General features: G+C 41.4%; 1 protein-coding gene across 1 annotated transcript in view; it reads right to left on the bottom strand.

The window, feature by feature from the left end:
* Positions 1-239: 239 nt before the first annotated feature.
* The window catches only part of ARIH1 (ariadne RBR E3 ubiquitin protein ligase 1), an 81,484-nt gene continuing 66,249 nt past the window's right edge, over positions 240-15,474 (bottom strand). The window contains 7 exon segments of the mRNA XM_020994469.2: positions 240-3,361; positions 4,376-4,488; positions 6,762-7,022; positions 9,318-9,375; positions 9,493-9,623; positions 10,784-10,855; positions 12,265-12,307. Of these exon segments, the coding sequence (XP_020850128.1) occupies positions 3,277-3,361; positions 4,376-4,488; positions 6,762-7,022; positions 9,318-9,375; positions 9,493-9,623; positions 10,784-10,855; positions 12,265-12,307 (763 nt within the window). The 3' untranslated portion in view covers positions 240-3,276.

The raw sequence follows: 15,474 nt of genomic DNA, 5'->3' as shown, positions 1-15,474 counted from the left end.
ACTGAATTCCCAAGACGTGGTAAAAAGGGAAGGTTCTACAAATTTCTGTTAAGGCTTCAATACCGGAATTCTTTGTAAAAGATGGTGGGAGACAGGCCTGTTTCATTCACAATTCAATTCTGAGGACAGACCTAACTCTTGACTTCTTACAAAGTCAGAACAATGACTAAGGCACACAATATGAGAGGCCCCTTTGGGCCACCAATATTTTACTATTAAAACAAAACATAAATAACTAATGGAATAACAAAATAAAAGTTTATTTTATTAGAATTAGGAATGTTCTTTCCCTCTGGGCAACCTGAACAGTCCAGTTACAATGAAAATCTAAGAACATTAATTTCCACAGCACAAGGTGCTCTATGCACAAAATTACAGGGTTAGGAGCATTTAATCAATCCACCAATCTGATTGTCTTACCATCCCCCCACCCCCAAGTGCTCTATAATGGTTTTTTTTTTTTAGTTAAAAGGACCTCAGTTATATCAAGTCCCTTATCTTCTCTTTGTATTAATTTCCATTCCTAATAGTGGTTGAACTACATTTAACACTACAGATTCAACCGTTTTGAAAATCAAAAGCCAGTCTTGGATCTGCGTATACACATATATACAATATGCATGTATGTATACACATACACACAACCTGGGTTGTAAAAATTTACACAGAACTGGGGGTCTGCCACTGAACATTTTTGCTTTATATCCTGAGCTCCTGGTTGGGATTTCACTGAAATCTCACCTTCTGCCCAGTGCGCTGCTCAATTGAAACATGCATTAAAGAAGAAAAAGAAAGAAAAAAGAAGAAAATTGACCCTGGTGCTGGATGTGAACTGAGCCCACTACTAACAAAGGCCTGTAGGTTGGTGAAATGGGGAAGCAGCTATAGGCACTAAAACCACCAAGAAAGTCATTACAGATAATTGTGTCAAATATGGTGACAGTTAAGAATCAGGGACCAGAATAAAATGAACCACCTGGCTCAGACTAACTACTGAATTCACCCACATGCAACATCCTCGGCCTCCAACATGATACCAGAATGCATTATCTCAAAAGCAATTCTCTCTCGTTGTTGGAGGCTATTACAAAGCACATACTGTTTTGGTTACTTGTTGCAAAAAAATGGATATAAGGGGAAAATTTTAAAAGCTCCAACCTAAAAACTGCAGAATTAACTGGAAAGGCGGGGGGGGGGGGAGAGAGAGAACACTCCAGCATTTAAAAATGATCCACGTACATCTATGAAGCAGCACTAGCTGCACCTGGAAAGACCTCAGGAAAAGAATCTTTATTCAAGATTTAAACAAAAAGTTTCTCAACCCCACCCCTAAGTAAATCTTAGGGTTGATAAGACTCTAAAGGCAAAGAATGAACTCTGGGAGAGCTCAGATCTGAAACCAGGGTAGCAAGAGAGGGATGGCTGAAGGGTGCAGGAATACGCTCTTGTAAGATGGCTTATTTCAGGAAGCAGCATAATGCAGTAATACAGTGGGAGGACCTCACACTCACAATGCTGTCTGACTTTAGCTGGGTGCTAAAGAGCACTTACACAAATTTTCCTAAAAGGAGCTGAAGACATTGTAAAAACCCATGTAGGCTAACAGGAAAGAGAACTTTGTCCCTAAAACATATTGTGGCAATCAATGATCAGGGCAAAGTTGCCTCATGGAGGTTACAGGCAATGAATCACTCCTTGGGTATACAACATTTACAGGGATAGAACAAGAGGTCCTTACGGCTCAAACTGATCTTGCCCACTAGGACCTCTATTCATTTTTCATTCCAATTGGTAACAATTTTTATTTTTAAATTTATGGAAGCCAGCCTAGCGAAAAATGTCACCCCTGGAACTGCCTAACAGGTGTGTTCGCGTTGAACAGAATCAGTACAGCTCTAGGACATAACTGCCCAAGCATGGATAATGCAGACCCCCTGTATCCACCCTGTCCCTGCTGGCTCTGGGGCAAAGCTGACACCTTAGCTGGGGCTCTGCTCTCCAGGGCTGCTACCTTACAAGGGAATCCACAGCAACACACATGAACAGTCTCACCACCATTCCTTTCAAATCCAGTTTCTCATGAACTGAATGGTGGTGTTTTTTTTGGCTTGGGGTTTAAAAAAGTCTTCAAGGCAAAGAACATTCTGTTTAACATTAGGGGAGAGAGGGTGGGTAGGAGGGTTTCTAGAAAGGTGAAGAGCCACAGCTAACATTTTAAAAGGCTCTGAAGCAGCATTAAAAGACAGAAGTCGCGGAGATGCTGACACACTTCCTGTGGGGCTGGCCCTCGGCCAATCGATGAAGAGCACACAAGGCTGAACCACGCACCCATCAGAACCCTGCTTAGAGCACGCACTCACTCCATTTGGCCCCCACTGTGCTCCTCAACTGTGCTGTACGGGGAGCCAGGATTCCAGGTGTGGCATCCACTGCCAGCAATGGCACACCCGAGACGGGCCAGGCTGAGAAGCCGCGGCAGCAGCGGAGGGGAACCAAACAGCCAGGAAGGAGTGGAGAGACCAACACACCAGCCCCCCCCTCCCCCCCCGGAAAAGGAAGCAAACTGAAACAAAATGCACAGCAAATAGACGTAATCTTGAAGAATTTTAAAGAATAAATATTTTTTTTGTAATTAAACATTATGCAAACACGTGCCACGCTTGCTTTGTCCATGCATATGCGCTATATACAATTTTGAAAAATACTGTGTTGTCCTCTGGGTTTAAAAGTCATGTACAAAGTTCCTTCCCTGCTGCTTGCTCCCCCCTCCCCCCCCACAGAGCTGGGTCAGCATTGGACATGTGGGCACTCAGGGGAGAGGAGGGAGAGGAGAGGAGTGAGCAGGGGAAGGGAGGGATGGGGAGGAGAAGAGATCCCTTACCAAAGTACAACAAAGTGGCTGGTCTGGACATGAAAAGCAGTGTCAAGAAACTGTGTTTTAGGGTGAACTGTACTACACACAGGGAAAGAAAAGAAAGAGAAGAGAAGAGGAGCCAGCTGGGAGGATGAAGCTACGTTACAAGTCAAAGTTGGAGGGCTTTTAGTGCATCTGTCACACTTGTTGGCGGCCTAGAATACTGTTGTACAATGGTTTATCTACCTTTTTTTATTACAATATAATTTACTTAAACTTTCCGTTAACAAAACAGAATTCCGGTACTACAGACCAGCGGTGTCAGAACAGGCTTAGTGCCTCCTTTTTTGTGTTTTTTGTTTTAATTGCATGAGCACTCTAGATGGTAAAGTTTTCAGAGTTCGTGGTACGCAGGGCCCTTCTCAGTCCTCAATGTACTCCCACAGGTCTTTCTCGTAGCCTTCATGCACATGCTGTAATAAAACCCTTCGTCGACTCTCACAGTATCTGTGGGGGAAGGAGGGAGGAGATCAGAGGCCAATGAGAACATCTGTACTGTTAATACACTTTGGAGAAAAGATGAACGACAGATTCTTTCCCAAGTGGCACTGTCAGCATCCTATCCCAAAATGCCCTCCTGTAAAGTCCTGCTCCAGGAAGGTGCGTACCTGAGAAGAGCCCCGCCTCCCCAGGATCTTCCTCCCTACATCATATTGCCCTTTGCCCAGGTCTCTTTACTTCCTCGAAAACAAAACCCTCCCCGCTCCCCTTCACTCTTTCAACCCCATGGTTCCCAAAGACAACTCAACCCTCTGTGATCTGGGCTTGCTTTCAACACCATCTTGATATAGAATATGCTTTCTCCCAAATCAAAAGGCTTTTTAAACTGCCCAATCCAAGTGTGTATTCTCTGTCCTCATGCACCGACACCCTTTGATGCCACAGAAACTAAACACAACCTGTTACCTCTGACTGGCTCCTCTTGTCTCTTCTTCCAAGTCCCTCAAGATCCAGAATGGTCTGTCTTCTTTTTCCCCACACACACTCTCCATTTCATTCACCACAATCATCATCTTTCCCAAGTCTACAGGAAGACTCCCAAAGCCCTATGCTACCCTGATTTCTAGCTCTAGACTCACATTTTTAACCTCCCACTGAGACTGGACTGGATCAAGACCTCTACCTGTTCCAAACACGCCTTCTCTCCACCCTCCCAAATGCCATGATATGCCCGGTCATCTCATGTGAAACCCTAGTATACACTTAAAGTACTCACTTTTCTTTTATTCCCTCTTCCTTACACAGTGCTGTGATCTTCTGTACTTTCCCAGAGTCTGTAGCACTGAGTATCTGTCCCCATCTCCTTCATTTCCTATCCCTCCACCCCAAAACAGGAGAGCACCAGAACGACTTGGATACTGAAAGAATGAGTGAAGGACCGGACGACCCCGTGTGCGGCCCCACCCCCCCACAGCACCATGTTGCTAGAACTGTGGGAGCTGGCCAAGCTTGTGACCTCACCTGTACTTGTCTTGTACTTTCTGCTTTATGTCCTGCAGTGAATCTTGGGATATATCTCGCTCCAGGTACCCTGACAGCACCTCGGTGGCGTTCTCCAAATCTGCCTGGTTATTCTGCAAGAGAAACGAGAAGCCTCAGAGAACTCTGATACCCCTTAGCTGTTCCTCCGCTTGTTGCACCGTTCTTCCTCCTCACTCCCTGTTACCTGACGGCTCCCCGGGCTCTAGGACAGGCGGCCACTACACCTGAAATCTAAGCCCAGATGCAGCCACGAGGATCCTTGGGGCTCCTCAGTGGAGCCTTGCTCGACACGACTGCTCCAGAAAATCAAACGTGTTTTCTGTCCTTAAGTCTCATGGTTTCTTAAAGTCTGTGTGTTTTCTTCTCATTAGAAGAGGTCAACATTAACGTGATTCAGACACAACTAAGGCTACACCAGGAATTCACTAGCATTGTATATGCTAATCAGAAATTCAACCTAGGTTGTGAGTAGGCCTTCTGAGGCGGGCCTCTCTTTGTTAGGAAGAAAAAATCTTGAGTCAAGCTGGTGGGGGAGAAGACAGAAATCAATGTCAAAGATGGAAATGAAGATGCTTTAGGTGTCTTGTCTTTGACACTAGGCTATAAACACCTCAAAGACAAGAACTATATTGTGTTTTAACTTTTTTGAGTCTGACAAACAAAGTGTCGAGCCTATAAGTCAGTCAATAAATCTCTCATTCTGTTCACTTATAAATGACAAACTCCCAGGCCTCTACTACAACCAAGCACTCTTTCACTTCTTCCAACACTCTCTTCACACTTTCCATGGAATCTCAAAACTTGGGAACTTCTCAGTGCACACTTTCTACAAATTTGTGTCTTAGAGCCACACATCCAAAAGACAGGAAGTGTTATCTTCTATTTGGTACTAAATCAAACTATGAACATCAAATAAAACAAGATAGAAAACAAGGTACTTATAGACAAGTATAACACATGCACAATCACAAACCCACAGCAATGCTTTTCTTCTTTAAAAAACAAGGGCAAAAATATAAATTCTGAAGTGACATCAAATGTTTTTACTTCTAGATCAAAAATGGGAGGAAGTAACATACAGGCCAAAGAAGACTGGCTCTGAAGTCAGAGACTGGGGTCAAATTCTACTTTTCACATTTGCTGCTTGTGAGACAACGGCAAGTCTCTTAATGTCCGAGGATCTGAGTTTCCAATTACATCATATAAAGGGGTTGGACTACATGATCTCTGAGGTTCAGCTTTACATCTCATGATAACTCAATTGAAGAATATCCAAATAGCTTCAGTTACTTTGTGCAAAATGAGGGGGCACCATGGCTCAGTGGTTTTAGAGTGGAGTCAGAAAACCTGGGTTCAAATCTTGCCTCTGACACATCACAGCATATGACTTAGCAAGTCACTTAACTTCTCACCACCCCAGGCAACTAAGAGGCTAAATTATGGTGCAGCTGCCCCCACCTACATGATCACAGACCCAGACTCCCACCTGCCCCAAATATGCCAATGTACCTGGACAGTTGTGAGGGACAAAGAGAGGACGAATGGCAGCCACTACCCTCAAGGGATTTACAATCTAATAGGTCATTTCAGCTCATTTCTGGAAAACACTTGGTATGAAACTTTAGACAAAACCCAGGGAAAAAAGCTGAGTCAAGGTTATGATTACTGACAGATATATATAGTACAGCAGGCACAGATATCACCTGCATTTAGCAAAACAAAACAAAAAACGACATGAAGGTCCTGAGACATGGGTCGTATACAAGGTTTGTTTAAGCATGGCTGGCCCCAGAGGGTTACTCTGATCAAAGGCCTCCAAGAATAAAAAGCATCAAACAGGTTTAATTTATATTCTATCCATAGAGCTCTAAGTCACTCTTGCCACCCTGCTGAAGAAAAGCCCTCAATCAAGTTTAACAACACTTCTTTTATGCACCTTAGAATACTGCTGTCTGGTCTGATGAAATGTAAATCCTTCCCTGGTAAACCACAGCAGTCTGCTTACACCTGGAGAGGGCCTAAGAGGATACCTCATATGCTTTCTGGTCCTGTGACCAATGGGAATGTGATCTGTCTTCGCTGTCTTGTCTCAAGACTTCTCAACAGAGAAATCTAAGTTCCCCATCCTTGCTTTCATTTGCCTCTAGAACTGGACTCCTGAACATGAATTGAGAGAACTTTTTTTTTTTTGGTAATTATTTCATGCTAACTAGTTTCCTTTGTAACCTATGGATTTCATTTTAAGCATTTAAAACCATGCAAGGCCCAGGTTTCCCTGGGGAAAGCCAGGAATACATGTCACATGTGAGTTTCCCCTTTTTGTCTTAGACACTGACTCTGACTCCTCAGCTCAGGCGTCTCCTACCTCAAAGATGATGGACTGGTTATTCTTTTTGAGGTAGAATGCGAAGACGTAAGTGTACATCAGAGTGGCACGACACTGACACAGCACGTCCACTGCTTTCTTCAGAAATTGCACCTCAATCCAGGACATGTTGTGCTGCTGCATCTCCTCCATCTTCTGCTTCACCTGAGCATAGAGCTTGTGCTCAAAGCGAAGACTCTGCATGTGGTTCATGTAGCGATTGCAGTAGAACAAGTACCTCTGTAGGGCTGCCCGGGACCTCTGTGAACAGACAGAGAGCGGGTGGCTGAGCACAACAGGCCTTATCAGACACTTTCAGGTCTCGGCCATAGGGCCGGAGGGATGCAACTCACTGAGACAGACAGGCGGCTGGCCAAGCCCAGAAAGTGGCCAGAAATCATGCTCATGGGTGAAGAAAACCAATTGCTACTTGTTTGTGAAACTCAATGAAGGTGGGCCTATAAAATGTTAACTTTTAGACTGGAGAGATCAATTTACTTAGATCTTTTAAAATAAATGCTATCAGGCAGGACACCTGTGAAAAATACTAAAAATCAAAGCATATATATAGAATACTGATTATGGCTTTGCCTATAATCCTTCTTCCTAATTCATATATTGTAAAGTCTTTTTTTGGGGGGGGGGGCGGTAGTCAAATGAAGAGTAAATTTTGACAAAGCTTCACTGAGCAAACCAACCCCTCCCCACCGCCCCACCCCCAGAAAGCTCCTGACCCTTGTAACAAACTACTGCAGTTAAGTATGAAAAGGTAGGGATGTTTCATGATCGGCCACTGCTGGAAGGTGCAACTAACTGCTGGGAACCCTTGACAGTTGTGCGTTACTTATATAAGCCCTGTTTCTTTCCTCTCTTCCCTCATCTGGGGCACCTACAGATACTTTAGCCCAAAACCACAGCAAGCACTGCTGCCTTTAAATGAATAAATCTGGATATCCCTTTGGTAGAAGGCAAACTGATCAGGAACTATATTTGTTTCCTTTGTGTATTCCTAATGCCTAGAGGAGAAATACCTGGAAGAGAGCAGGCCCTGAACATATACTTGTTGAGGTAAAGCAATAGTCACCACAGGCTGCTATATCCCATGAAGCACACCCCAAAGCCAGTCACCTGTAGAGCTTTGCATCAGATGGGTTTTATTCCACTTTTCATGCTTATACCCACTAAGTTGCATTACCCATCCTTGAATTTGAGAAGGGGGAAAATAGTCTTCCTAGTGACTCATTTTTACATGTGGAAAGAACAGAAAACTAGAGATGGGATGGAGGAGGCTGTCCCTCTAAATTCTGAAGGTCACCATAAAACAAGCTGAGACCCATTAACAATCAAGCTCAGTTGCACCAGCACGCCCAGGGGAAGAACACTTGTACTTTAGGGTGAGAAAACAGGAATCTGAGTCCCTCCCAAGCTCGAGGGCAGCAGGCAGGTTCATCAATCTCACCCAGCCTCCACTTCCCTGCCTGTGAAAGAGGGATGATGCTCAAAGGCCCATCACACCAAGACAGCAGAATTCAAGCTAGCCATATATCACTGCCTTGATAATACAAATAAATGTGTGGGCCCTGATGGGGTTCCTAAGGCATACATACACTACTCTATGTGAAAATTCTTTAAAAAACAACTTGCAATTATTACTTACATTAATTATGGGTATTTAGATATTAGGAAATAACACAACTGATCTAGGATCATATAGTTTTTCAGTATTCATTTTAAACAATTCACAATGAAAAACAGGAAGGACTAAGTGTCTATTCAAGTTCAATTTTTCAGCTATGCAAACAACATAGGATTAAATAAACAGGAGACTAAGTACTGACTCTACCCCACCCCACCTAAAAAAGATAAATGCAAACATAAAATGCGAAAAATCCCTAAAAAGTGAAAATGGAGAAGTATATTGGAACAAAAAGCAGATGTTGAGTTAGGACATTTCTTTCAGTTGATTTGAGGGTACTTTGAAACATCTTCCTGGCAAACCCCAGAACCCTCAGATATCAGCTAGATGCATGGAAGGTGCCCAATGCTTCAAGTTTCATAAATAGGTAGGGCAAGTGCATTTCTAAGCTTAAAAAAAAAATTGCAAATAATTCCTGAACTCTGAAAGAGTCTGGTTAGAAAAAGCTTCATGTTTACCTACAGAAGTATTCCACATTTCTCATTAAATGTGAATCCAAACACCTAATAATCTAAACATGCTCTAATAATGATGAATCAATATGGAAATCTGTAAAGCTTCAACATGTAAATAAAGCATCAAGCTCTGATCTACATAATATCAAAACACAAAGCAGCTAGATAGGTAGTAAAGAAGAGAATCAGATGATTTACAAGTCAGAGGTGACATTGAAGCATTGATTCTCACCAGATTCCTCCCTCAAATATTAAGCCACCTTACTTTATATTACTCAATACAACAGAGAGCGCTATCAGTCATTAGGATAATTTTCCAATAGTTTATAATTCTTATTCTCTGGGGCAAATGACTCCCTAATGAGAGCATGTAACAGATTCTCCCACTCTAAGTTTCTTACTTACCTCCTGTGCATCTCTTGCTGCCTTGGCATCATCCTCATTATAGCGGTTGCAGTTGTACCTAAAAGCAGAATAAAGGTTTAACAAAGCCACTCATCAAGCAAGAATAAATACTAAAGAAGTAATGGGCCATCTAGTCTGTAATCCTTTTCCAATCCATTTTGTTCCTACAACTCACCAGGCAGATCCATGTGGTTCCCAGGGACCAAGACACACCCAGCAAAACTCTGCTTTACAGTTCTGGTTACGACAGACCATGTGATTGCAACCTCCATCCTTTTCAATGGTTACATGGCATTTAGGGCACTCCTGTGAAGAAACCCCACCAAGTTTATTTCAGTATTTTCACTCTCACTAACACAGAAAAGCCACACCTGAATTTGACATGTGTGAAAAGGATTTTAAAAATAATAGCAATGCCGCACTAAAATATGGGCACTTAGGCAAATTATCCAGGACCTCCATCATTTACAAGTCCATGTTCTGCAAGCTCGGGCATGCTTTTTTTTTTCCTTCCCCAGTCTGAGGTGGGAGTCTGGGGCACTTCTGCTGAGAAAACATCCTTTACTACATGCAGACTGGAGCACCCCTCTCTCAAACTGATGTGGTCATATAAATGTTGTCTGCCACACATTCAAGAATCATTCACATAGAAAGCCTTTCTTATTCAGTATTTCAGTCAAGTTGTCTGATGCGCCTATGTTAGATGGTGGTCCAGGATAACTTGTATGGGAGCTCTTTTCATGCTGCCCATTTAAAATGCTTATTCCATTTAAAACCAGGTGAGGGGCCACCACATGACGATGGCCAAATCAATGTCCTTCTAAATAGTAAAGTACAAACTTCCACAAAAACATGTACACTGCTTATTCTAAACCTCTTGGGATTTTCCAGATGCACAAACTAAATTATGGAATATTAAAACTACACTAACTATATCACAAACACAAACATCTAAATGCTGAGGAGTAAAAGAGTACCACACCATGCCCAAATTCGTAAATCATGAAGAACACAAAATAAATAATCCAGCCACATCGACAAGGTTTGCTTCCCTTAATTCATTTCCAATCATCTTAGCAGCTGCTCTGCTCTATTCTTTGCCTTTTAATCTTTTCCAAAAGCCACAATAAATCCCAACCAGGCAAACTCAGGGCATCTCTTCAAATCAACACAAAGACAACCAAGTTGCAGTAGGGAAAGGATCCCTATTTCACACATTCATACAATGGAAATGATGTCAAGCCCCTCAGTGAGGAAATAATCCAAATTTAACAACAAAAACTTCAGAATAAACTATACATGAAAAATAAACTACATTTTCTATGGACTTATCAACAGAAGCAAAATAACTAACATTGTCAAATCACATATTTTCAAACTAAGTTTCCAAATTTTGTTCAGACATAAACAAATTAGATAAATTAAAGCTACTCATTATGAAGAGCTAAGTCAAATCAAATACAGACCTTTGTGTTGGCTGCAATCCAATTAGACGTTTCACTGTCATCATCACACTTTTTAATCCACTTCTTTAACCACTGTTTGGAAACAAAAATTATTAGTGTACAATAAAAGGTTTTGGGAGAAAAAATACTAAATACTTTTAAAGGCCTTTCTTTTCAGGAACCTTTTATTTTACACAAATTTGCCAGTATGTACAACTGATGGGGGTGGGTGGAAGAGATGGTATGGGTGGTGCAAGGTAGGTTTTGAAAAGATGAATACAGAAAGGACAAAAATTGGAACCCCAAATAGCATCACTGTGCAAATCCAGGAAACCAGAGAATTTGGGGTTTGTGTTTAGCAAGCACTATATACTAAAACATTTTCTAGAAATCGGATAACTAAACAAGGTATCAAGATTTCCACAGACAGAGAAAATGTGCTACTGTTTTGTAAATTTCAGAACTGAGCTCAAAATATTAGGCATGAAATCCTTTAATATATAAAAAATGTAGCAAATTTAAATCTTTTGGGGAGAATTTTGGTTTTATTATGCATAATACCTAGGCTTTTTTTTGGGGGGGGGTAAGGTAAGGAATGGTTTGAGATAATCGTACCAATCTAGAAAATTGACTGTGTACGGAATACCCTCTCCTTTCCTGTTGGTCCTTGGTTAAAAAGACATACATTTGCATATCACCAGTGAATCCTAAGTCCTCGGACTGGAAACCTATTTACTAAAGGATAAATATCTTTATTTAAATAAGCATCCTCCCCCCCCGCCCCGTTCTTGAAGCTTAACTTATATCTTCCTAAATGTACACTGTCTTGATAATTAATGTAAGTTTTTTTTGTTTTTTAAGGCAATTGGGGTTTAAGTGACTTGCCCAGGGTCACACAGCTAGTAAGTTCCAAGTGTTTGGTCTGAGGCCACATTTGAACTCAGGTCTTCCTGACTTCAGGGCCACTGTGCCACCTAGCTGCCCCTACTAATGTAAGATTTTAGCAATTGGATTTTTAATTCTTGTCGTGGTATACAGAAGGCTGCCCTCCAAATCTTCCATTACTTCCAAATTAAAAACACTACTACACCTGATTTTAGCCCAAGGGGCCTAGAAGTGATAATGAATGATTCATGAGTGAAGAAACCAAGGCCTTGATAACTAGCAGGTAACAAGCCTGAGAAGATTTCCGACAATTTCTAACTAGGTGTGCAGAAGTGTTATTTTATATAATGATTCTGATTTATTCCAAAAGCCTTCAATCTTATAGTTTGGAAAGTTAGGCTATTATTTTATTTTAATCTTCTAAACTAGCAACATTCCTCATTGGTGTATGCTTCACATATTGTCCTCTTAACATAGTAAGAGAGTCCTGCTACACATGAATGCATGATGGCAGTAATGAAGCCTCCTGGCAGAAGGATAAATACACTGGCAAAACTGACAATTGTCAATTGGAGTCATTCGAAAATGTTAAAAACAAATTATACCAGCAAACTCACCTTGCATTTAACAGGATCGTGCCAATTTTCCCCACAATTAAAGCTGTAAGTGACAGAAGGAGATAAAGACATAAATGCTGCATTCTTAAAAGTGAAAAAAATCAGATCTTATTTGCACAGTTATACTCTGTATTATTTGCTAGTTTTCCATCACTACAAGCATGGTCAGACAGTCAGAGTCCATTCGGAATCTGTGTAATTTTGGTCAATGGGGCTAAGCCTGGATTAATTCAAACCATTACTTTTCCAGGTAACTGTGAAATTTACTTCTTTAAGTTTTGGTAGTAAAGGAAAATTCAAGTGACATTAGCTATTGCACTACATGTAGCTCTCTCTAATTTAGGTTGAGACACCCTGTAAGCATTAATAGCTACTGTTGCATTTTATATCTATGTTATATAACGGGCTACAAACTGAAGAAGGGCACATCCTTATTATTCTAAAATTAACTTCCAATTACCTATTAACTTGCTTTTCATCCTGGAATTGTCAATAAAAATTCATTCACTAGAAGCTTCTGTCCTAAAAAAACCCCAGGTAACTGCCCTTGGAGCACATGGCTCTGCCCATGTGTGAATAAAGCAGCAAATTCCACAGACCCAAAGGCAAATACTTTGCTTAAATCAGGGGTGGGGAACCTGCCTCCCTCCTCAAGTGAGAGCAAATCCCCTTAACAAAAGGATTTGTTCTACAAAATTGGGACTTGGTCAAAAGGCTACACCTACAGACCTAGAAGGCCACTTGTGGCCTCCTAGATGGCAGGTTCTCCACCTCCAGCTTAAAAAACCATTTAAAATGCACCGACCTCTAGGCCCTGGCCCAGTTTTACCTTCTCCAAGGATATTCACTTCCTGCAAAATGTGACACTGGTTCTATGTGGTCAAAGAGAATATGGTGTACTACTGAATAGAGAGCTGAATGAGAGCGCTTGCTGGGGGCTTCTTAAAAGACTGTTCTTTTTGTGTTAGGGAAGACAGCGCTAGACAGGGAGTTAAGAACAACATGGGGAGAAGGGGAGGGAAAAGAATGCACAAATGATATAATAACTTCATAAGGGATACATGACCCGAACATATAAAACTTCACATAATAAAGGCATTACGAAAGAATGAGATCAAGCACCCTTTACAACTATGGTTAGCCAGAGAATGATAATTCTGATCACATGACACTGAAAAATAATTTCTGAATTAATAAAATTGATGCAGAAAAAAGAAGGGAAACATCTGAAATAACACAGACACGTAAACCTAAGAGACAACACTGAAGCGGTAAGGACTACAAGAATAAAACCTAGCTTCAATATATAGAGAACACTGAGGGCCAGCAAGGGCAAGCTCTTTGCCCCGGGGCATCTGAGGTAGGATTAGAACTCGGGCCTTTCTGATGGACTCCAAGTCTACTATACAACTGATCAAACGATACAAACAGTACTCAGAAGAATATCTGTGAAACTACTGTCTATCTGTAGAAAAGATTTCTCCAAACCAGAAAGACAAACACAACATTTACTGACTTATTTTTGGTTTTCACCATTTACTTCTATAGGATTGAGTTGTAAAATTTCTTCTCCCTATCCTCCCCAAAATGGCATGCAATCTAACATTGGCTATAGTAGGAGAAACAGAAATCAAATACTGAAGCTGTCCCTCATAGCCAGCCTATTGGCAAAGATGACAAATGATGGGAAATTTTACTCTTGGAGGGAATGCAGGAAGACAGGCATAACATTACACTACAGGTGGAAATGTGAATTGGTCCAAACATTCAGCAAATAAGCTGGAAATACACTAAAAATGTGACTGAAATGTTCATACTCTGACCCAGAGTTCACAAGCATTCTCTGAGCATTCAATCAACAAGCATTTATTAAGTGCCACTCTGTAACCAAGCACTAGGAGAAGTGATGGGGACAAAAATAAAAAGCAAGGAGCTTACATTCCAATGGGAGTAAAAACATAAGGGCTTTCTATCATTACAGGATATGACCTTGAAGATAATAAAGATTCACTAGAATTTACTGAGAAGGAAGGAGGTGGAAATAATCAGATATGAATTTGGTAACTTTTGGAGAACAGACTGGAGTTGGGGGAAGCCTTGGGCCAGGGAGAACAGCCAGTAAACTACTGCAATCTCCTGGGAAATGAGCAATGATAAGGGCCTTAGCAAAGGATAGGAAGGGGTAGAAAGGAGTGGTAGACAAAGATACGACGAGATTTAGGCACTGCCTGGTTATGTGCAGTCGGAGAAGCTACTGAGGTTGACACCAAGACTGTGAACCTAAGTGCCTGGAAGGATGGTTGAAATCCAGAAGGGAAGGCTTGAGGGAAACATAATGAGCCTGTTTTGACTTTATTTTGGAATGCCAAGTTTGAGATGTCTATGAGACTTCTAGTTGAAATACACAACAAGCAATTGGTGATGGGGGACTGGAGGTCAGAAGAGAGACTAGGGCTGAACAAATAGACCTAGAAGTCATCTGCACACAGAAAACTGAAATCATAGGAATTGATCAGAAAGGCCAAATATTAAGCAAAGTATTCACAACAATATTTTACTATGGATGCAAAGCACTAGAAACTAAGTAGGTACCCAGTGATGAGAGCATAGCTAAATAAACTGTGGAATGTGAATGGAACGAAATATTACCACTCTGTAAGAAATGAAGAACAACCAATACAACAATGTAAATGAAAAAAAACAACCCCAAAACAGAAAACTCAATGTTGTGAAATTTTGATGACCAGGCTTGGCTTCAGAGAAGGGGAAAGGTGAACTACCACTGCTTTCCTCGCAGAGATGGGAAGACTATAGGCCTAAGACAGACCATGTGAGGAGGCTGACACACTATACCTGGGGCTCAAGGCTTTACCAGTTAATAGCCAGACATATGACCTCGGGTAACTTCCTAAGCAATCCGGGTTCCAGTTTCCTCTCAATGGTAAGATGGGAAACCACTGACTTGATCAGAAAGGGTAATATGGCAGAAAGAGTGTTGACCGTAAGGCCAGGAGAGCTGTCTGTGATCATATGTAAGCAAGTCATGGGCCTTACCGTCCATCTACATACTATAAAACAGAGATAATACTTTCACATAAACTACCTCTGAATTATTATATGAAGAGCGCTTAAAATTAGGCAGACCTATACAAACTAGCGGCATTAGGAGGTTGGTCTGTGGGTACATCTTTTTCTGTGGACCCCTTTGGA

The sequence above is a fragment of the Phascolarctos cinereus genome, unplaced genomic scaffold, assembly GCF_003287225.1.
Source record: "Phascolarctos cinereus isolate Bilbo 61053 unplaced genomic scaffold, phaCin_HiC Scaffold_3;HRSCAF=262, whole genome shotgun sequence".
NCBI lineage: Eukaryota > Metazoa > Chordata > Mammalia > Diprotodontia > Phascolarctidae > Phascolarctos > Phascolarctos cinereus.
This window is presented reverse-complemented; position numbering and strand designations above follow the sequence as displayed.